The sequence below is a fragment of the Phoenix dactylifera genome, chromosome 14, assembly GCF_051530095.1.
Source record: "Phoenix dactylifera cultivar Ajwa chromosome 14, Ajwa_hap1_PhDact_Kaust_v1.1, whole genome shotgun sequence".
NCBI lineage: Eukaryota > Viridiplantae > Streptophyta > Magnoliopsida > Arecales > Arecaceae > Phoenix > Phoenix dactylifera.
The window spans coordinates 26,515,929-26,539,727 of NC_143203.1; the positions used below are offsets into that span (position 1 = coordinate 26,515,929).

The 23,799-nt window shown below is 47.8% G+C and overlaps 2 protein-coding genes and 1 long non-coding RNA gene across 3 annotated transcripts; 1 reads left to right on the forward strand and 2 right to left on the reverse strand.

Moving 5' to 3' along the window:
- Window positions 1–6,215: 6,215 nt before the first annotated feature.
- LOC120112788 (uncharacterized) lies at window positions 6,216–8,332 on the forward strand. The gene is made up of 2 exons (XR_015972964.2): window positions 6,216–6,981; window positions 8,006–8,332. It is a non-coding gene; the product is annotated as an uncharacterized LOC120112788 (long non-coding RNA).
- A 2,566-nt stretch (window positions 8,333–10,898) lies between these two features.
- On the reverse strand, window positions 10,899–13,507 carry LOC103697782 (ABC transporter G family member 6). The gene has a single exon (XM_008779710.5). It carries the CDS (start codon window positions 13,280–13,282, stop codon window positions 11,048–11,050), a length of 2,235 nt encoding a protein of 744 aa, XP_008777932.4. The 5' UTR covers window positions 13,283–13,507; the 3' UTR covers window positions 10,899–11,047.
- Window positions 13,508–20,839: 7,332 nt separating this feature from the next.
- TT5 (Chalcone-flavanone isomerase family protein) lies at window positions 20,840–23,396 on the reverse strand. Its single transcript, XM_039132451.2, has 4 exons — window positions 23,024–23,396; window positions 22,520–22,678; window positions 21,405–21,628; window positions 20,840–21,299 (listed from the first exon to the last, which is right to left on the reverse strand). Exons 1-4 carry the CDS (start codon window positions 23,130–23,132, stop codon window positions 21,087–21,089), a joined length of 705 nt encoding a protein of 234 aa, XP_038988379.1. The 5' UTR covers window positions 23,133–23,396; the 3' UTR covers window positions 20,840–21,086.
- Between the last annotated feature and the right edge of the window lie 403 nt (window positions 23,397–23,799).

Genomic DNA, 23,799 nt, shown 5'->3' on the forward strand with positions numbered 1-23,799 from the left:
TAGTCGATGGGGTTGAACATCGGCCTTTGTGCACATAGTAGCCTTCTGGGTGGGCGGAGCCCAGTCCCTTCCTAGGGGGGGACACGGCCCTAGGCGTAGGATCGGCCGGTCCTACGACTTATATTCTGCTTGCCGCCGGGCATAGTAAGACCCCGCGAGGTGCAGTATGGCTTTCCGCGGATGTAGAATTCCCGCGAGGTGCCGTTTAGTATGTAGATGTGAGATGAATTTCTGTTCTGGATACTGGCCAGCATTTACATGATCAGTGTGGTGTCTTATCCTGCATATGCATGTGACAGTAGGGAGTTGTTGCTGGTTCGCCTGGGGCGTAAAACCCACCTCCCGATAGCTGTCTAGCATTTATGTTATCGGTATGGTGTCTTATCCTGCATATGCATGTGACAGTAGGGAGTTGTTGCTGGTTCGCCTGGGGCGTAAAACCCACCTTCCGACAGCTGTCTAGTGATGATTTACATATTGGTGTGGTGTCATATTCGATGTATGCATATGGTAGTAGGGAGTTGTTGCTGGTTCGCCTGGGGCGTAAAATCCACCTCCCGATAGCTGTCTTGTTGATGATTCAGCCTATTGACACCTGATTTATATGATTCAGTACTATGACCTGTTGAACATATTCATGAGTAGCATATATGTTGACTTGATTATTCCATATATGCTTCAGATGAGTTGATATTGATTGTGGTGATATTGATGATTTACTCCATATTCTTTATGTTGAGTTCATGTTCATCTTGTTATTGATCTTGAGATTTTACCTCGAGCCATGATTATATCTTGTCTCATGTGCATAGTACTCTCTACTCCACTCACTGAGTATTCATATACTCACTCCCCAGTTTGGTGTTTTTGATTGCAGGGCAGGTATTGTATAGAGAGGAGCAGGGTTAGAGATTGTCTGCTTACTGTGCCGCTCCATAGTATAGTATAGTACAATGTAGATAGAGGTTTATACCCTTTTGGTGTATTATAAACCTTCTGTTGTATATAGTGTATAGTTACAGTCATAGATCCTGTTGTGGATATGGGTTTGACCATGGATGGAATGGGAACCAGATTTTTATACAGATGAGTTATATGCCTGAGATGATGTATTGATATATATTGTTCAGGTTCATTATGTGACAGATTATGTGATTACTGCTCTGACAGGTAGTGTGTTATATGTATTGAGATAATCCTGACAGGTCACCATAGGAAAGGTGATCATTTTGTGCATGCATCATGCCAAATTTTTCAAGATTTATTGATGATTGATAGGTAGTAGGGTTCTACGCGGTGGCTGGTGGCCTTATGCCTACCCGCACCCTAGGACCGTCGCGGCGGCCCGCCGGGAACGGGGCGGGGGTCGTGACAACTCGGCCCGTGAGCCGCTGTACCTCCTTGACCGTCCTGGGAGGCGTCATCCTTTGGAGGGCTCGGATCTTCTCTGGATTGGCCTCGATTCCTCGTTGTGTAATGATGAAGCCGAGAAATTTGCCGGAGGTGACCCCGAATGCACATTTAGCTGGGTTGAGCTTCATCTGGTACTTTCGGAGTGTGGAGAATGCTTCATTGAGGTCGGCTATGTGGTCTTGCGCCGCCTTGCTTTTCACCAGCATGTCATCCACGTAGACCTCCATGTTTCGGCCTATTTGGTCTTTGAAGATCCGGCTGACCAGCCTTTGATAAGTCGCCCCGGCATTTTTTAGACCGAATGGCATCACTTTGTAGCAGTAGGTTCCCCCGTCGGTGATGAAGACTGTCTTTTCCTCGTCTTCTGGCGCCATGCGGATCTGGTTATATCCGGAAAAGGCGTCCATGAATGCCAGCAGCTCGTGACCCGAGGTGGAGTCCACGAGCTGGTCTATGCTAGGAAGTGGAAAGCTGTCCTTCGGGCAGGCTTTATTCAGGTCCGTGTAGTCCACGCACATACGCCACTTTCCGCTAGCTTTTTTGACGAGGACCACATTGGCGAGCCATTCCGGGTAGGATATCTCCCGGATGAAGCCGGCTTCAAGGAGCTTACCGACCTCCTCGGCTGCTGCTCGTTGTCGTTCAGGGGCGGCGCCTCGCTTCTTTTGTCGCACGGGCTTGCAGGTCGGCTTTACCTGAAGCCGGTGGACCATGACCTCCGGGTTTATTCCCGGCATGTCTATAGGCGACCAGGCGAAGACATCCATATTGTCCCGTAGGAAGTTGACGAGGCGACTCCTCCCGTTTTCGCCAAGGCCAGAGCCAATCTGCACGGTTAGCTCGGGAAAGTTCTCTCGCAAGGGAACTTGAATTAACAACTCACCAGGCTCTACCCGCTCTTTCTGGGGGTTGACCCGTGCCTCCATAGCTTCAGTTGAGGGCTGGTCAGTCGTTGGGGCGGGCACCTCGGCTGGTCGTCTTGCCTCGTGGGTCGCTAGGTAGCATCGCCTTGCCACCATTTGGTCCCCTCGGACCTCACCGACTCCCTGGCTGGTGGGGAATCGCATCAGCAGGTGGTGAGTTGAGACCGCTGCTCGGAGGGCGTTGAGTCCTGGCCTTCCAAGGATGGCGTTGTAAACCGAGGGCAGGCGTATCACAAGGAAGCTCATACCCACGGTACTTTCACGAGGGGCGAGCCCGGCTGTGACCAGAAGGTCGATTTCGCCCTCTACTGGGACTGAATTCCCAGTGAATCCAACTAGCGGAGCATTCATCCTCCGTAGCTGTTCTTTTGTCATCCCCATTTTACAATAAGCATCAAAATACAAAACATTCGCCGAGCTTCCATTATCAGCCAGGATGCGTTTTACATCAAATTTATTTATGATCATGGAGATGACCATGGCATCATCATGGGGAGTTTCGACTCCTTCTAGATCGTCGTCTGAGAAGGAGATAGCTTCAGATGTGCGCGGGCGCTTCGAGGAGGCTCCTTCCCCTGAGGCTTCTCCAGCCGAGGTCCCTCCTCGGATAGTATTGATGACGCCGGCGATGGGCCTGTTGGCATTGGAACCTTCAGGCTGTGCTGCTCCTTCGGCTGGCTTCTTCCCTTCGCGCCGGCCTTGCACAAACCGATCGAGCACCCCTCGGCGAATGAGTGCTTCGATCTCATTTCGGAGCTGATAACAATCCTCGGTATCATGGCCGTGATCCCGGTGAAAACGGCAATACTTTCGGAGATCACGCCGGATTCTGGTGTCTGGCTTTGGAGGGGGGAGCCGGATGCAATCCTGATTCTCAATCTCCATGAGGATTTCAGCCCGAGGAGCATTGAGGGGAGTATACTTTTCATACCTCCCTTCAGGTGCACGGGCCTGCAGTGGGAACCTCGGGCGGAGTGACCTCTGCTGCGGCGGTCCTCTCAACCGGGGTGGACTCTTCGGGCGGGGCGGATTCTTAGCTCGTCGTGGAGACGAGCTTCTGGGTCGGTCGCGTTCCTCGCGGCGCCTCTTCTTGGGATTCTGCTCGGTTCCACCCCGCCTAACTGCCACGGCCTCTTCTGCCTTGGCATACTTCCGCGCCCGAGCGAACATTTCGGTGAGGTCCGCTGGGAAATTCTTCTCAATCGAGAAGAGGAATCTGTAGGACCGGGCTCCAGTCTTCAGCGCCGACATGGCGATTGACTGGTCAAGCTCCCGGACTTCCCATGTTGCGGCGGTGAACCGGTCCAGATATTCCTTGAAGGACTCTCCCTCCTTTTGTTTGATGTCGAGGAGGGAGTCGGATGTCCGCCGCTGGGGCTGGCTAGCGGCGAAGTTGCCGGCAAACTGTCTGCCGAGCTGCTCAAAGGAGGAGACAGTACTTGGCTTCAGCCCGGTGAACCAAAGCCGGGCTGGTCCTCGGAGTGTCGCCGGGAAAGCCTTGCACATCATGGCTTCCGAGGCTCCTTGTAGGGCCATCAAGACCCGGTAACTCTCCAGGTGGTCAAAGGGATCAGCCTTGCCGTTGTAAGGCTCCACCTGCGGCATTTTGAACCGGAGGGGAACCGGTTCATCTTCAATCTCCTGGGAGAAGGGCGACTTCGTATTGAACTCGAAGTCGCCGTTACGTCCCGATTTTCTCCCGTGGAGTGCCTGGATTTGGCGCTCCAGCTTTTCGACCTTCTTGTCGAGTTCATCATTCTGGAGGATCGCTACAGCGGTTCCTCTGGGTGCAGGTTGCCCTGGAACCGACTCGGCTTCTGAAGGCTGTGGCCAGCCTCCGTGATCTCTGACTGGGTGCTCTCTCCAGAGGGAGGCCTGGACTTGAGAGTCCTGACCTCGAAGAGGAAGCCCGCTAGTAGGGGGCCCCAGTTGAACTGGAGCCGGGGGAGGCGGTGCTGCTGGGATGCCCCTGGGTTGCAAGCTTTGAACGGCGGTAGCCAACGCCTGCACTTGCTGCACCAGGGCATCAAATTATTCCGGTCGAACTTGAGGTGCTGGCTCAACCGGGGGTGATGAGTTCCGAACGGAACATTCTGGGCTTGGTGGAGGACGTCGAGAGGCGTTGGAAGCCCCTTTGCTTCTTAGCTTCATGGTAGCGAACTCGGGCCCTTCCTCTAGCGCCAACTGTTGCTGGAAATTGGACCGGGGGGCCGCCGCGAAGCCGGAGAAGGAGGAGCTCCGCTGCTACAGGGGGCGGACGGCGGTGCGCCGGCCGGCTGCGTCCTCCGCTGCGGGGGGGTGTGCAAGTCCTGCAAGGAAAACCGGTGGCCGGGCTCCCCGGCGCCGGCCCTCCGATGCCTAAGTCAGAGGGGGCAAGTATGTGGAGAGAGCAGGGAAGAGAGTATATGGAGAAGACAGCAAGAATATTTGGATAGGATAAAGAAGACGAAGAGGATGATGTCCTCAATTGTATCTATGCTTCCCGGCGGGTTCAGTCCCGGGGATCTGTTTCCGTTTTTTGTTTGTTTTTTTCCCCCCTCCCCCCTGGTTCTCCCAGCTTCCCTTTTATAGGTGGGGATTCCGTTACCTGGGAGGTAACCGGGGGATTTGTCCCTGTCTGTGATAATTGGGCACGATTTGGCCCATTTATGGCATAGTGGAGAACAGGGCCGAATCAGACCGGAATCAGGGAGTTGTCACGGTCGATCGGACCTGTTGGAGTGGTTGAACCGCCGGCCGTAGCGGGCCTGGGGTCTGTGGATGGTAAGTGCATTTATTACCGAATGAACCGGCGGTCAGGTAGAGCCATGCGCTCTGATGGTTCAGTGATCCGGAGATCGTCTTGGGCCGTATTCATTAAATGACTGAGTGCATCGGAGACTTGAGAGAGTCTCGTGCATTAATGGCAGGTCGTGCCGAATACCTGCGAAGATCTTAGGCCTTGATGGCTTGGAGATAGTGGCAGGTCGCAAGCCGTAGGAGTTGTCAGTCCCTTGGACTTTAGGCGGAGGTTGAACATTTGGTTAAGGCATCGGCTCGGCAAGAGTGCCGAGCCGAGCTGGTCGCCCAATGGGGCGCCCTGTGGCGGGGTTGCTTCAAGTACTCCTGGTCGGCGCCCTTTAGGTGAGCACCTTCTAGCAGAGCGCCTTGGCGCTGTCTTTGGTCGGCACTTTCTAACCGAGCAGCTTTGGGTGGGGCACCTCTTGGCGCGCGCTCTGGTCGACGCCCTCTAGTCGAGCGCCTTCCGGGTCGGCATCCTTTGGCCGAGCAGCTTTCCGGTCGGCGCTCTTCGGCCGAGTGGCTTTCCGGTCGGCACTTCTTGGCCGAGCAGCTTTCCGGTCGGCGCTCTTCGGCCGAGTGGCTTTCCGGTCGGCACTTCTTGGCCGAGCAGCTTTCCGGTCGGCACTTCTTGGCCGAGCAGCTTTCCGGTCGGCGCTCTTCGGCCGAGCGCCTCTGTGGATATATGACTTAGGGTTTTTCCCCTAACAAATTAATAATAATTTTTTCATCAAAAATTAGTTTAGTCAAAATATTATATAAAAAATATCAATGTTTTCTTTTATTTTTTTATACCAATTAGAGGATGGAATTATTTTCATTCATCCTTCTATATTTCATGGAAGAGTTCCTCATCCATCGTTTGCATCAAACAAAAAGTTTGTGCACTGTAGAGCTGTGGATTGGGTGACTGAGGTTTCGTATATGACAAATTACTTTAAATTTTTTTTTGGATAGATCATTCTGAGATTTATTATTTTTTGATTTTTTTTAAATATATTTACAGTAGATGCGTACCTCCATTGTCTGGAAAAACAAGCCTTGTATTCTGTTTATATATATATAAAAAAATCTCGTCTTTCTTCATTCTTGTCTCTCCTTTCATTTCTTTTTCGTTGTGAGAAAATATATATATATATCGAAAATTCCCTCTACTCTTCGTGTTAGAAAAATTCTAGCCGTTTCTCGTTTGATTCCGTTCTACTTTTCCTGTGTCGGGGCTTCCGTTTTTCCCCAAAGAATTCACTTCCCGTCCAGCTTAAGCAGGCGCTTTGAAGCCAACATCCGTCGAAGGGGAACTTTCAGTTGTGCCAAAAGAGGGGAACTTTCTGTGGGTGATGGTTGTCGGTATCCAGGGTTTCGTTTCTCTTTCCTATTGTTTCTGGTCTTGTTAAATCGTCTAATCGAAGTGCTTGCAGTGGATTGACCGGCTCGAGGGTGACTGCTCTAGGGTGATTGACCGGCTGCGTGGTATGGATATATATGGTGATGATCACCCTCTTATACGGGACACTAGGAGTTTGGTGCAGGAGCTGATCTCCTGTCAGGTTGCCCATGCTTACCGAGAGGCGAACAGTGCAGCAGATTGGGTCGCCTCTTATGTTGCCCGGCACACTGGAGAGGTCTTTTGGTCTAGTTTAGATGGCGTTCCACACGCCTTATTTTGTTTGCTTTTCTTTGATATGTCTGGTTGTACTCACGTTAGAGGTATATGAATGAAATACCGTTTTGATCAAAAAAAAAAAAAAAAAAAGTGCTTGCAGTGGATCATTGATCGGTTCTTGATGAGAGATTGGATGGTGGTGAAGGAACGATGAGCGGCGGTGGCAGCGAGCCCGCTGCTGGGTTCGATTCCAACTCCGTCGAGGTACTCTTTTCAAGAATTTCTTTTTTCCTTTAATTGATTTGTTAAAGATTGGATTCTTCTTCGTTTCTTGATGTTCTGGTTGCCTTGTTCTGGTAAAATTTTAGTTTGTGAGCGGATGAAATCCAGCAGGCTTTGTTTCTACTTCGATTTTGCCCTAGTTTTCGAGGTTTAATTGATGGTTTTATTCTAATTGCAACGGAAACAATGCTCCATCTCGAGTTCTCGCATGTGTATCCCTTATGAAAAGTATCATGTCTCCAATGCTCGCACAGAGTACTACCGGATGTTTGGATCCCGTCGAGTTGTGGCCCATATTGACTAATAGCGTCAATATGATCCAAATGGAAAAATGTTTAATTAGAACCTACATTTGACAAATATCTCTTATCGCCCAAATGAGAATAATTTCACTTCTTTAAGTAACATGGGCAAGGAGACATCATCTCAAGTTATGAGTCTAGTCACACATCGGCCAGCTAAAATTTTTTCACATGTTTAAATAACATGTGTTGTCAGTCTCCAATGTCTTCCAGAAAGTAAAGGTATGATTTATTTTGGAATCCACCTACTCTAATACCATTGATGGAATAATTAAACCTTAATCATAAATCATACTTTGATTCGCTAAATCCATCTTAAACTCTGAGATGCGTGCAATCTGATTCGCAACCGCGATCAATAAGAAATAATTCTGAAAGAGGTCTTCTGGATGCGGGTGGTTACACCCATGAAGAGTCACCTCGCATCAAGATGACCATTTACTACTGCAAAATTATCCTAATACCCTTAAGATCATCAGGATTTACAAAATTGAAGGAATACTTGTCAAATGTGGGTTCTAATTAAATGGGATCAGGGTTTAATTAAACGGGATCCAATGCTAAAGTATTATTGGCGGTTATTCTGGGGATGTGTAGCGAATTGCTGGTGTCCTTTTTCCCAAAGGTCTCTTGTCCGATATACTCAGGTCTTGCTTGCACCCGTCACCAAAATTAAACCGGATGATGGTAGGCTCCGCTTGCAGGAGAGAATGAATGTTTCAGGTGACTGTAGACGCACCTCCGGTCGCTGGAAGAACATACGTCGTTGGGAACAGTTGACTATGGGATTTGAGCTACAGGGCGTTGGGAAGATCCTGAAGATTTGTAATGTTTTGGCTGACGACAAAAAGCCTTCCTCTCAATCATCTCGTCGTTATTTGCTCGCTTTAGCCAATGGAATCGCTGCTCTGTTTTGCCGTCTGGCTTAGCACCTTTTTGTTGATCTCTCCCCACTCTCTGTATCTGTAACCTCTTTTACCCTCTGCAACTCTTGCTAAGTTGTAAATTCTTGCTCTGATTTTGATTTTGAATGTTCTTTTTCCTTGCTCTCTCTCTCTCTCTCTCTCTCGCTCGCTCTCGAGGTGAAAGCTGCTCGAAACTATGAGATGGCACCCTCTAGTCAGGCCAGGCTGGTTCTATCAGTCATGCATGCTTATATCCAACATTCACTAACCCAGTAAAACTTGTAATTTCCCAAATTCGTATATATATTTTTTAACTCGTGCTTGGAAGTTTGTTGTTTGTTTCTTTTTCTTCTTCTTGTTTACCCTCTGGCTTGGAAGAGCCCATAGTTCAATAGATATGGTTATTGATTTTGTGCGTGCTACATCATCTAAGCTGGAAAACTCCTCCATTTTCATATACCTCTGCTGGAAAAGTCCTCCATCCATATGCCTCTTGAGATGAGTAGTCACCTGAACGATGCTTGCTTTGAGTTCATAATTTTATAGAAAGCTTTTGCGCATTTACTTTTATAACAAGTTTTTCTAAATGACCGATTGTGTCCGGAAATTGATACACTTCCTTGAAAATCAATGATGAACTATTCAAAATCAAAATCAAAATCGTTGAGCATAATCTCCATTATAAAAAAGATCTAAAAAAAAAAGGTTTATATATTTTGGTGGTCTATAACCTATTTATCAAGTAGGTATCAAAATTGATGGTACAAACTGCACTGATATAGTAAAATATATGGTAGGGCACGTAAATTAAAAATTTAACTTATAAAACATGATTTACATATCTTAAAATATGGATAGATGATTGTTCCGGTTCAAATTTGGCCCAAGGGTGACCACGCTAGTGGAGTCGAAGAAGCCACTAGTTGTTGGAAGAAGAAGACAAGAGCCATCTCCTGCGCGACGGCGGCGGACCTGCACAAAGCCTCACCAGTATTTCCGGTGAGGGTCCTCCGACGATCAAATTAGAGTGGGATAAATTTGGTCCAACCAAGAGTCCCTTAGAGGTTACCTGACCGGGCTATTTATAGTCCCGGTAGAGGGGCCCAGGTGGCAGAGGCACTGTCAGCCCTCATCATGAGGGGGCGTGACTCTAAGTCGAATGACGCGCAGCTAAGGCTGGTTGGTGGCGTGTGGTACTGTCCATTCTCGAAAACGGTAAGGTATTAACAGTCGCAGCAGTATGGCCGGAGTAGTCTTGATGCCATCATTTGACTGTCAAGGGTCAGCTATCGAAGTGTGGCACGGTGGTGTTGTAATGTACGGCCACATAGATGGGCATAGGCATTCACATGGGTGCGGTTGTTGGCGAGGCCAAGCCTGTTGAGAGGTCGCATCATGCGTTTGAGGAGGTCGGCTTGACGGGTGCTGGGAGTAGCTCGGCTCTCCAAGTTCCGAGGTGTGCTCGGTGGAGCACCCGAACTCAAGGGTCGGGGCGGGTCGGCAAACATTGGAGGCACCCCAAACTTGGTCGGGGGAATCGACGAACATCTGGAGCTGAGCTAGTTCCGGGCCGGACTGAGGATTCGACCAGACGATGTTGGCGTTTATTGGGCCAGAAGTGGGCGGCCTTTTAGCTGTGGGCTGGGCGATCCATTCCCCCCCCCCCCCCCCCCCCCCCCCCACACACACACACACACACACACTTATTTTGATGTATAATTGATCATAATGTTAGACCACCAATATATATATATATAAATTTTGATTTCTAAACTTGTTTTGTGGTGTAAATCATGTTCCACAGTTTGGATAACCATCATTAATTCTCAAGAATAATATGCCAGCACATAACAATATATTTTGTGTGTATATATACACACACACACACACACACACACACACATATATATATATATATATACATACATATACATATATATATATATATACATACATACATACATATATACATACATATATATATATACATACATACATATACACATACATATACATACATATACATACATATATACATACATATACATACATATTGATGCGGGATTTGCACTCCGTCACCAGCACAGCCCACACACCAGCCGAGCAGGGAAAGCGACCGCGTCCTCACCGAGGTATTGTCCGCTTTGGGAATCGGGGATCGTGACCGCTCCCGGGGGTCCGCGCTCTGACGGCGCCCCGGGTGGAACCACCCATTCCACCCCTCACGGGTTTGCCCTTCAAAAGGCGCCTCGGTGAGAAGAGGTTATTGAGCCCTCCATTTAAGGCACAGACCTTTCCGCTGATTAGCCGATGTGGGACTAAATTCGGAGAACCCCCTAACACATATACACATACATTTACATACATATACACATACATATACATACATATACACATACATATATATATATATATATATATATATATATATATATATATATACACACACACACACATACATATATAAAATATATATTTGTATAATATGTGTATGTATGTATGCATGGATATGTGCAAAAAGAAAAACAGCTAATGCAAGTACACGCTTGGAAGTTCCGACTTGCAGGACGTCAACGATCTCTTTCGTGGACTCCGAGATATTCTCCTCAGTCTGTCACAATTCCCCCGTGTTCCAACTAACTTCAACTTCTAACGGAGAGTGCGAGTTAGCTCATCAACCGACGGATTCCCATAAACAAATCTTCAGTTATCTTACTTATTATCTCAACTAAAAGAAAAAAAAGTTATACCGTTCCAGTTCCACTTAACTTACACCCAATTAAATAAAATTTAAACAAAAGAAGAAAAAAAAGTAAAAACTGCCATCATTTGTAGCTCTCTCTATCTCCTCTTGTTCTTACTTCCAATCAAAAGACTAAAATAAAATAGCACCCGAAAGAAGAACCCCCACGCCACCGTCACCCACAAGCAATCCCACTTCCCCAGCTGCGTTATCCCCTGCTGCCTCAGGATATCCTCCCCCGTGGTCACGCACGTCCCGCTCGTTATCCTCGTCCCCAGCGCCCCGCTTATCGCTCCCAGCACCCTCTGCTTCAGCTCCCCCGGCATATTCCCAAACGGCGTGTTGTCGAAGATCTGCTCCCCTCTCACGAAGCACTCCGCCGCCATCCCGAACTCGTTCCTCAGCACCGCCTCGTACGGGTACTTCACCAAAGATAAATAGTGGAACCATATCCAGTACCCCGGTATCCTATCCCGGTTGATGAAAAACCCACTGAATAGCAGGAAGTAAGCCAGAATAGCCACCACCACGGTATATCCCAGCATGACGTGGGGTACCACCCCGGATAAGAAGGTGACGAAGCCGCTCCCGGCCCAGAAGGAGGCAAGGATTATAAGGAAGAAGAAGGCGAAGCCGGAGAAGCCGCCGGCGAGGCCGACGGCGAAGAAAGTGGTGGCGGCGAAGGCGGCGGACAGGAGGACCAGCGAGGGGAACCCGACCACGGCGTTGGATAGCACGTACGAGGAGCGACGGTAGGCGTTGTACGCGGTCTCCCGCATAAAGATGTACCGCTCTTGGAGGAATACCGGGAGGGCATCCGCGCACGTGTAGTACATGGTGGACATCGAGAACGCGAAGAAGCCGAGCCGCTCCTGGACGCCCCTGGGCGAGCTGTCGAGCCGCCAAAAAATTGTGGCTAAGATGAAGCCGGTGACGAGCACGGCGCCGAGCCGGATCAGGAATAGCTCCGGCATTCGCCGGGTATTTGTGAAGGACCTTTTCGTCAGGACGCCCATCTCGATCCAAAACGGGTTAGCGAATGTTGGGACGGAGGAGGCCGAACCCGGCCCGTCGGTGGCGCCGTAGACGAGCTTGCCGCGCGAGATGGAGGCGCTGATGGCGTCCTTGAGGGAGAGGTGGGCCCCAGGGAAGTGGCGCCCCGGGGGGAGCTTCATGAGCTGCCACGACCGGTTGAAGTCGACCAGCGGCTTCGACCCGGTCGGACCGGAGGTCTCCAGCTCGCGGATCAGGTCCAGGGCGAACTCGGTCCGGTTCTCGTTTTCCGGGATCGGGTGGCCGAACTCGGCGAAGAAAACCGGGAGCCCGTCCGGGGGCCCGCTGTACACCGTCCGCCCACGGGACAGGAAGATCAGACGGTCGAGGAGGCCCAGGATGCGGTAGCTTGGCTGATGGACGGACATGACAACGACACTGCCGCTCCGGGCGATTCTTTGCAGCACTTGGACGACCATGAAGGCGCTGGTGGAGTCGAGGCCGGAGGTGGGCTCGTCGAGGAAGAGGATGATGGGGTCGTGGATAATATCGGTGCCGATGGAGACGCGGCGGCGCTCTCCGCCGGAGACGCCACGGTGGCCCTCGTCGCCGATGATGGTGCGGGCGGCGGGGAGGAGGCCGAGCTGGTCGATAAGGGCATGGACGCGGGCGCGCTTCTTGGCGGCGGAGAGCGACCGGGGGAGACGGAACTCGGCGGCGAACATCAGCGTCTCCTCCACGGTCAGCATGGGAAACAGGAGATCGTCCTGCATCACGTACGCGGAGATCACTTTGAGGAGGCGGCTCTCTAGCGCTTCTCCGTTCAGGGTTATGGAACCCTTGAGGCTCCCCTTGGCGATCCGGTTAGCCAGGGCGTCGATCAGGGTCGACTTCCCCGATCCACTGGCGCCCAGGACGGCAAGGATCTCGCCCTCCCTCGCCTCGCCGGAGATCGAATCCAAGAGAGTCTTGGTACCGCTCGTGGCGGAATGGGACCTGCGGCGGCGGAAGAGGGAGGGGAAAGCGAGCTTCTTCGGGGTCTTGACGCTGTAGGCGAGATTAGTGAAGGCGAGGACGAAGGGGAGGGGGCGACCGCGGAGGTGGCCGACGGACACATCATCGAGCTCGACGACGTGGTCCGGAGACGCGGAGGAGCCGTCGCAGGAGGTGCCGCTGTCGCTGCCTGCGCCGTCGTGGGCGTCGCCGACGCGCTTGAGGAGCTCGCCCAGGGTCGGGGGTCGGCCAGCGGCGGGGGAGTGGAGGAGGCCGTTGCGGACGTTCTCCTCGGAGTCGCCCATCGGAGACGATCCCCGGTCGAGAAAGGGTAGGAGTCGGGCCATGGGAAGCGCGTCCCGTCCCCTTGCCTTATTTAACGACGGATGGGGAGATAACGGCAGGATTCCGTTAGGAGGAGTCCCCGTACGTGCCCTGGATAGGGGGGCGCACTCCGTCGCGCACTGGCGACGGAATTGGCGGGAGAGAGAGAGAGATGGGAGATGGCGGGAGGGCAGTAAATAGTCGTTGAGAGTTCGGAATATGAGACCCTTTCATCTCTAGCTTTTCGATATTTCTTCGTCATGAAATAATTAAAGCTTTATAGTAGTTTGGACTTCAATAGACTTGATGCATGCGGTGGTGACCAACGCCTCCTACTTTCTGCAACTTCACTTCCACACGGCTAGGTTTCTTTCTCCCGTATATTCGTGCCACGTGGCAGGAGAGTGTAATGGGAGTATGGGGGGAAGTTGGGGCGGGTGTTGACCTACCGCTATCTACTTGAGTGAGGGGTTGGAATTGGAGATTGGACTCTAGAATGCATTAAATGTTGCCTTGAATCGACTGCTATCTACTTGAGCGTGGATGGGTGTTTGCAGCATTAGAGATGGGTTGTGGAAGCAGTGGAAAGTGGGTGTGGTTTGTTGGAAAGCAAGGCGAATGTGGAAGAAGAGAGTAAGAGATAAACGGATGAGCCACAATATACCAAACCAAAATATACGCGGGGAGCGGAGGGACGTGCATGCCGGCAGATAGAGGGAAGATAGGTATGGTTAGTTGGGCCCACAACCATGCATGCATTCTTGGTGGTGCAGTCTAAATATTCCAAGTGTAGGTTCACTGGCCATTCTTTCATGACAAAAATAATATTTTCAACAACATCCTGTTCTTTTTGGTACACAATGTGATGCAGGACGGAAGTACGGATTGAAATACAGAGAGAAAGAGGAGAGGAAAAGGGGAAGAAGAAGGGAAGAGGAGAAGAGGAGGAGGAGGAAGAAGACCAATTTTTCATTCATTAATTCATTAAACCCTAAACATGAGGATGGACCCATATATATAGGGTCACAAAATAACAAATAAACCCCTACAAATAAAATAATTCCAAAAAACTCCTAAAATGACAATATGCAAATAAACCCAAATGACAATATGCAAATAAATCTAATCAACATAAAATAAATCAATCTAAAATAAAATCAGGCTGGCTGAATCGGCTGGAATCCGCTGAGCTGGCTGGATCCTGTGGCGACCGGCTGACCTGGCACTAGTGTCCGCACCAACTCTCCTCGGGTGGAAAGAAGTCGACCTCGACGAAAGCGGCTCGGTAAAGCCCCGGTAGTACTCCAACAAGTCCGGGTCAATCGGCGGTATCTCCTCGCGCTGGATCCAAGTGTAGCCGGACCTTGGTCGTCCTCGCCAACGAACCAGAAAATGTTGGATGCCTCCATCACTGGTAAAAACTATTTGCTCGGCTAAAATAGAATCAATATACTCTTTTTGTGCTCGATGGAGGGTAAAAGGAAACGAAGATGGCATGGAATCAATAATAGGATAAACATCAGGCGCATGAGAGTGTGCAGCAAAAGAGCCATCAGGGATTGCAACCAAATCTTTAATATTAATAGTAAGGCTATGACCGAAATCAAATGGAAAGTCAATGGCATAGGCGTCAGTGCCATCCTTGTGCAACACCCTAAATGGTCCAATACTAAGAGACTGCAATTCCTTAAGATGGATCATTACGTAACCCCAAGTTTGAAATTCTTTAGCATGGAAATCAGCTTGCATCTTATACTGAGCAGTACATGCATGAATGCCCTTATGGATTTCCTGATACAACTTATGAATGTGTTGTGTAAATGCATATGCAGGCTCAGAAATCCTAACATCAATTTCGATGGGTTGTGCGAGGGCATTTCCAATTACACTCACGGTAGACTGGTCAGACTCGTTATCTGACTGTGCAAGCGAGCTAGGTGGAGTGTGGGTGCATCCTAAGGTTTCAGGTTTGTCATCACACTCTTCCTCAATGTCCTGAATGTCATCGAGGTTTGGTTCATAGATTTGCTCCTCTAAATCATCTATGTCACCTCCCTGCTCTTGCTGAGCAATAACGAAAAATTTGTTCGCACATTGGGAGGTATCGTGACCAAAACCTTGGCATTTGTAACACCGAATTTTGGAATGTGGTTTGGGAGGCTCACCAAGCATTCCCTTGCCATTAGTGTCGCGGCCTGTGACATGGGCAGTAGGAGGGGGCCTATGAGTAGTGGACCCTACAGAAGGTTTGGACCCTAAGGAATTAAGGCCGGTGGGAGTGCTTCGTGTGTCAGGGCGCCTTACAAATGTGGACTTAGTGTTCCATCGATTTAGGAGATCGTCTTGGTAGTTAAGGGGCAGGTATTTTTCTTTAAGTCTCTCATTCATCTCTACCCAATCAGTTACTTCATGTTGATGTCTCCTAGCTAACAGATGTTCGGTACTTTGCCAGAAAAGTTTAGCTCGACCAATGAGTTTCATTCTAGCGAATCGAACTTTTTTGTTCTCAGACAGATTGTACCACTCAAAGAAGTGGTCCATTTCGTGTAACCAATCGGAGAAGACTTTCGGGTCAAGACGACCGTCAAAAGTGGGGGCTTCCACCCTAATGCCTCGCATTATATCTTCATCAGGGTCACGAGGTTCTCTGGGTTCTACGGTATGTCGGTGACCTTTATCAACATGAGGAATGGGACCAGGTCCTCTAGGGCGAGGGTAGGCATAATGGTGACCTGGAACAGACCTATGATCAAAGTTTCCCTGCCGAACCGAACCTTGTTGTTCTAGGATTTGTTCTAGGGTATCGTCCTCATCAAGACCCGGTAAATGGGGAGTACTAACCTTTTGGGATTCAATAACCCTTTGAAGTGAAGCCTCCATTGAATCGAGTCGGGCATTAACCTGGGTGGACATTGTGGTTAGGTCATGAATTTGGGCATTGTTTGCTTGGACTTGAGCATTCGTATTTTGGACTTGAATATTAGTTTCGTGGATAGCTTTTAATAGGGCTTCAATTTTGGAATCCATGTCTAGGGGGGACTCAAGATGAGATGCGACACGACCACTACGTAGATGCATAAAATGAATGACAAAATGTATTAGCCGACCAACTATAAAGGTTCCTAAGTAGACCTAATGCATGAAATGAATTCACAATTGCAAAGTAGATGCTCAATATAATCGGAAGCTAACTCAAGCAATTGAAATTGGCTTTGAATTACGTAATAAATTCAGATAAGAAGTTGCAGTCAAATAGTACTAGTTTTCAGTGTGTTGCAGGGCTGCACAGAGCCTAAAAGAACTTCCAAAGATTAGGTAGCCCTACAATTAATAACAAAGACAGGCCACTACTAGGGTTTTGGGGTTGTTTGGAGTGGATGTGTTGAATTTTAGGAAGCAATATCAATAGAGCACATAAGAGTTAATTAATTCTAAATTTAGACAAACAAATAAAATTTGCAGTAAGGAAGAAACCTGACCTGGGTTGGGGCGACGATCAGATGCAAATAGTGCAAATCGGGTCTGAGCACAGCAACTCGGTGGGTCTGATCTCTGCAACTTATGGGCCTGATCAATTCTGGTTGGTGGGCTTGCGCAAGAAAGGGCCTGTTGAAATTGGGCCCAAAAGGCCTGCGGGTTAGGGGCCCGCAGCAGAGAAAGCAGGGTGGGCGGGCCGGAGTGAGGGTGGGCTTTGAGAGGGGTGTGCGGGTGGTTTGGGCCCGATGAGGAAGGAGGGTGGTAGGGTGCGCGGAGTCGGCCCGTGAAGGAAGAGGAGGGGGGGAAGAAATGAGCCTGAGGTGGTGTGAAGAGGGTTTCAACATCCCATGATGAAATAAAAGAGGGAGGGAGTGGGGTGAGTGGGGGGAAGGCGGTGGAGTGGTGGTGGAGGCGGTGGAGTTGCGGCGTGCGATCAGAGGGGGGACAGCGGTGAAGCAAGGAGGGGAAGGAGGCAGCGGTGGTGGCAATCGAGCGGTTGCGGGAGCGGCGGGGACGGCGACGGCAAGGCGGCGCGGCTCGGTGGGGAGGGAGAAGATGGGGCTCAGGCGATGGCGGATCTCGGCGGCGGCAGGAGGCGGGGAAGGCGGAGCGGCACGGGCGGAGGCGGCGAAGGCGGAGCGGCACGGGCGGAGGAGCTCGGGTGGGATGCTCGGTGGCGGTGTTCGTCGGCGGGACGATGGCGGCCACGGATGAAGGTGAAGCGGTGCTGCGGGGAGACGAAGGGGGCACGGTGGAAGCGGCGATGGCGTAGCGACGCTGGAGGCACGGCGGACGCGGCGACGGATGAAGAAGATGACAGGTATTTTCCTTTTTTTTCTCTCTTTTTTTTTTATTTTTTTTTCTTTTTTTTCTTTTTTTTTTCTCAACAAGCACGTGCAGTCACGTGCGTTTTTTTTTTTTTTTTTTTTTTTTTTTTTTAACCCGACCGAATTCGGATTAGCGGGCGCACCCACTTCGGTAACCCGCTAATGGCCCGGCTTCGTCGTGGAAGTTTGGGGCGAAGAGGAAGGGTGCAGGTGGTTACCGGGTTTTGTGGCAACGCGCCGCGTGGGACGCGGAGTCGTCCGGCGAGGTCCTGCGGCTGGCAAGTGGCGATGAGGGCGGACACCAGCGCTCGGCTTCTCTCCTCAGATCCGGACGACGGGGGACGGCAACGGGGCTTTTCCCTTCTTTTCCTCAGAAGGCTTGGGAGTTCGGCTTCGGAAGAAGAAACGGGAACGACAGCAGAGGAGAGGGAACAGGGAATCTTCAGAAAACGCCCAAAACATTTTTTTTTTTTTTTTTTATTTCAATGCTGCTTCCCTGTGATGTCTGTTTCGCTCGGGACAGCCACTGAGGGAAACTTGGCCGCACGGCTTCAGAAGAAGGGAACGGGCTCTTTCTCGGCTGAGGAAGAAGTCTGAGCCCTTGCGTGAAACCAATGCTACAGTAGCCAGAAAATTTTGAAACGTGGCTATGATAAACTGGATCGAGGCCTTGACAGCTGGGGCAAAGCCGGCCTGCTCTGATACCAAAGCTGATGCAGGACGGAAGTACGGATTGAAATACAGAGAGAAAGAGGAGAGGAAAAGGGGAAGAAGAAGGGAAGAGGAGAAGAGGAGGAGGAGGAAGAAGACCAATTTTTCATTCATTAATTCATTAAACCCTAAACATGAGGATGGACCCATATATATAGGGTCACAAAATAACAAATAAACCCCTACAAATAAAATAATTCCAAAAAACTCCTAAAATGACAATATGCAAATAAACCCAAATGACAATATGCAAATAAATCCAATCAACATAAAATAAATCAATCTAAAATAAAATCAGGCTGGCTGAATCGGCTGGAATCCGCTGAGCTGGCTGGATCCTGTGGCGACCGGCTGACCTGGCACTAGTGTCCGCACCACAATGGCTCATGGGCCAAAAGAAAAAAAAAAAAAAAGAAGCAGCCCCGTTTGACAAAGTTTTTAACAGTAAAACTTTTATAAAAAATTATTTGCTGTGAAATTTTATTACATTTTTGGCAAACAAACTAAAAAGAAATATGTTTATTATTATTATTATTATTTGTAATTATAATATTTTATCATGGGTATTTTGGTCCAAAAAAAATTTATAAATCAAAATAGCTTTCCGACGAATGCTAAAAGTGTTTTTTTTCTGAAAAAGCTTCATTTTGAAGCTCTTCTCAAGAAGCTGTTTTAACTCTCTGACAAAGCTAAAACAGCTTTCCGATTTTTTTACCAAACACTCATATTCTATCCAAAAGTACTTTTAGAGGATTAGAATGTGCTTTTTGACCTACCAAAAGCTCTGCCAAATGGAGCCTTAGTGTCTTACATACTGCACAGGTATCTTCAACTTCATCGTTCAGAGGAACTTGGAAATATAAGAAGATATGTTTGAGTATACCCTCTTAATTGGCTCTTATCAAAAGTGGTTTACCTTTTCTCTAAATAAAGGAGCAACGTGAATTCGAACATTGTTGTGCTATTTCCAAGGTTCTAAGTCATTGCAAATGAAGCGTAAGGGAGATCTTTGAGGATTATTTACTTAGGTGGTCTTAGGATGCTAAGCCATAACATAAGCATATTATATTTCACAATTTTAATTCTAGCACTACTCACATTGCTTGTAGTTGGCAGTTTTGGACTGAGTCAAGCTCTATTTTAGTGGGACTACTTGATTTTGGTCGTACTTGGTTTGTTTGTGTCATGATACTAGAATTTGCTGCTTAGATTAATCATTTTTTTTATTGCTCATTATGTCAAACAAGCTATAGAGGCACTGAATCTATGGGAGCAATCTAGTGCTCAACTTTCTTTCGTTTCCTTTCTTTTCTCTTTAGGTAGAGATGCCCGCTAGGTGCTGCTATCTGGTTAGGTCATTTAGAGTAAGCGGAAGGCATAGGAGAAAAGTTATACCCAACATACAAGGCATGGTTCTCCACCAGATTGATCGAAGTTGGCAAATTAATGAACACAAAGGTTTGACATGTTCATTTAGTTCTGAAAACAACACAATCTTTGATCATCTTCTGTAAGGTATAAGAAAATGACAGGTGCAAAATCTAGAACGAATGGAGTGACGTGGGCACTTTGATTCATTATTGAATATTTTTGTGCTTGTCTTTGTGTGTCTGTTTTCTTATGGTATATGAGGAATTCCATAACTCAAATCAGTTTTTTTCTTAAGAAAGATAGAGATGAAGATTTCATAAAAGGATATGAGGATTATCCACATCGAGAAACATCTCCTAGCATATAAGCATTGGATCACCTCCATTTTCTTGGGCTTAGGCCTAAATTTTTTTGGATAATGCATGCCCAAGCCCTACCTCAACCCAATCGGGCCAGCCCAAATTATCAGTTTGGGCCAAAAAACATCCAGCCTGAACCCGATTGAAGTTTAATGTTCCATAATATCACTTCACAAATAAATGAGCTAGCTAAAAATTGGGCTATCTTCTATAGCACAAGTAAATAATATATGATAAATTATTTTCAGCTAAACCTATTTTAATATATCATTTACTTGCTTATTATTCTATCTAAATAACAACATATAAAGATAAATTGATTCTGACTTGAATTCGGGCATGAATTCAAACTCTGTTTCGAGCCTTGTTCGGGCTTGGGTTCAGGTCGAACCCGAGTCAAGCTAATAATATATCGAAGTCCGACTCGAAAAATAAGTGGTCTCTATATTTAAGAACAAACCTAATTCGAACTTTTTCAGACCTAGCCTAAAATCCAGCCTGAGCTCATTCCCGGTCCTAATCTGGACTCAGTCTGGAATATTCCCGAAAGAAGTCTAGAATTCAGGTCTCCATATATCCTTGAAGGGAGCAGACCCGGATTCGATCAGCTTGCAGTGCGAATAGCTTCCTGCAGGTAGGAAGTTCTCTTGGCAGGTTGATATATAAGAGCCACAAAGATTGGGCATAATGCCAAGCGTTAATAACCTTCTATGGTAGCCCTTATAAACAACCTTGCGATAGGGAGGCCTTGCAACGATCTCATTTGGAACCTAAAGTATCTATCTGGTTATCCTCTTGTGAAAGCATAACATTTATCATTTATCTATTCACAGCATTTCAAAAGGCCTTATTATTAGATAAACTGCTGTTTATACCAAGATAGGAGTTTTATGGAAGAAACAAGATGGCACCCCTCCTGGGGCACGGGAAAAACGAAACACTAGAACGATTTCACCGTGACAAGATGGCAGCCTCCTGGGGCATGGGAAAACGGAAACACCAGAACGATTTCACTGTGGCAGCCCACAGTATTTCTTACTGATACAACAACGACAACCACCTCTTACCATGTTATATCGGAATCATGCTCTCACAGGCACCGGATTCCCCACCTTCTCCTCTCCATCCTGGGATTCCTTCAAGAGCTCCGACAGTCGCACCGCCAAACTCCTCTTTGCTGCAGGGGAGACCCCATGCTCTCCTATTATGGACTCCAGAATTGCACCGCACAGAGCCTTGTTCTCTATAACCACACGCCCAGCTTCAGGCATCGACCCATCCTCCGACGATGCAATCTAAGTATGAAAACATAAAAGAGGAGAGGAGATGAACTCTGCCGGCCCATAGAGGAACAAGCAGTGGAGATGAAAAGAAAGAGGGAGCTGCGATAGAGCACTGACAGTGAGAGCGCCGGAAGGGGAGTGGGTGAAGAGGATGGAGGAGCCAGGACCGTAGGTCTCGGCCTTGAAGGCCTCTTTGAACTTCTCGATAGCCATGCCTTCGGCTTCGGTGTAGATACCGGCAGCCTTCCATGCGGCGACGCAGTTCTCGGACACCTTCTCCGAGTACTGCTGGCCGGTCAGCGGCAGGACCATGGTCACTCTGGTGAACTTCTCGAAGGAACCTGCACCCATGGAAGCAAAGCCGCCAAGGTGTCAACTACCAAACCAATAGGCTTATTAGCGATCATGAAAATTAGCATAGAATTACAGGTAATTAGTTTGCTTAAAATGGAGTTAATGATGATTAAAGCATGCCCGCTTCAATGAAAATTATGATGAAAAAGGATTCCAAAGACATAAGCTTCTAACGTGAAATCTAAGATACAACTAGCAGCAAAGGGAGATACACAATTACAAATTATCCATGTCATTCATATTCAGTACTCATGGTGATATTTACAGACAGGATTGGTTGGTATCCTCATCTTTTAAATATACTAGCTGTGCTATTGCACACTCTTAGTGAGTTTTTTTTTTTTTGTCTAAAATGAATGGAAAAATTTTCGAGCTTTATTTGTATGGGGAAAAAAAGGTTCTTTGTAGAGGAGTTTTTTTTTTTTTTTTGTATGATTTCCCCTTTTAGCTCATCAGTGGGTGCTCTTATCATCCATAATTGCTAAAATTACACACAATGTTAATAGGATAGGATTTATTTTAAGTCCATTGCAAAGCAGAAATAAGGAGTTTCCCCTTTTGAATGGGATGCTGGTAAAAAGGGCTTTAAGATCCGTGAAATTACGTGCACATCCGACCATCTGCTGTACATGGCGCACCTAAAACGCTGACACCACCTTGTAATTAATTACGAGTCGGTGCATGCATCACAAGTTATCAACCAACAGAGGTTGACTTGGTCAAAATAGCCAACGGGACAAAAAGGAAGTCCAGATCGGAGTAGAAATCTCGTGGAATCAATCGAAGAAGTAAGTGAGACCCGGTGGTCCCACTTCAGAAAATAGTACACTTCCAACAACCCAAATTAATTCGCTAATAAATGACATGGAAAAACTCACCGGCGACGATATCGCGGAAGAAATCGACCGAGGCGGCGAGCTCATCGGCGGTCTTCCCTCTCCACTTGCCCGAGAGCGACCGGATCGCCTCGTCCTCGAGATAGACGCCGATGGCCGTGAACGTAATGAACCGGCCCCCGATCTCCAAACCCCTCACACCTAATAAGAGATGGAGTTACAGTTACATACATATAAGCAAAGAGGAAGGGAGAAAGGAAAAGGAGGGGGAGAGGAGAAGGAAACAAGTATTAAGGCTTGGAATAAGTTTTTATGCCTGCCCGGTTGTTACCAAAGCATTCAAGGCATAACCAAGAAGTAGTAATTTCGTCCGATCTACTTATGCCGGCCAGCATAACCATTCCGAACGAAAAAATTACATGAGCTATTCGTCTGCTGCAGAGTATGGACAGGGGGAAAAGACGGAATAGGAATAATTTGTGAAATAACTATTCTGTACGGGAAACTATTCCTATTCCGGAGCCAAACTTGGGAGGAATAGCTGACCTGCCCCGCCGAGGAAGAGAGTCTTGGAGGAACCCGGGGGACGGACGACCGGAGGGAAGACGAACCCCTCGACCTCTAGTTTGGGTAGCGCCACCGCTCCTTCTCCCATCTCCACCACCGGTACCTCCTCGTGCCTATGAGAGAGTGACAGCCAAATGGGATGAGGAATTCGGGATTTCCCTGGGACGGTGGCCGTTAAATAGACGGGAGTCACGGACGGTGGTAGATGGAGGATTTAACTCAATTCTCCTGCATCAACCTCGCCACCAGTTTTAGAGCTAAATAACCAAAACACCCCCGCTTAAAATACCAATAACACCAGGCCAGCCTTTATTTCCCCCGTCATGACAACACACAAGTGAGCAAGTGTTTGTCTGCAGATATCCAAACTTATTGTTGTATATAAGAAGTTATTGGAGTTTTAATTGAAAAAAAAAAATTATCTCCTAATTTTAGCCATTTTAACTATTTTAAAATATTTTTTTTCAAAACGTTAATTTTTAAAAAATTGTACTCGTTAGAGAAGGATCGAATTGAGCCGACTGATTTTACCTAAAAGATGGGATCGTCGCCAACCTGCACATAAAGGATGAATCACGTTTTTAGAATAGTATATATATCGTACGCCTCTATAGGTAAATTCTTTTTAATTTTCTAAATTTTTTAATAAATTATTTTTTATAATATTTTTATAAAATAAAAATATAGCAGTTTTTAGTCAAATTATTTCCAACACAAGTGTGGTCATCTGAATGTTGTATTATTTAGCATAATTT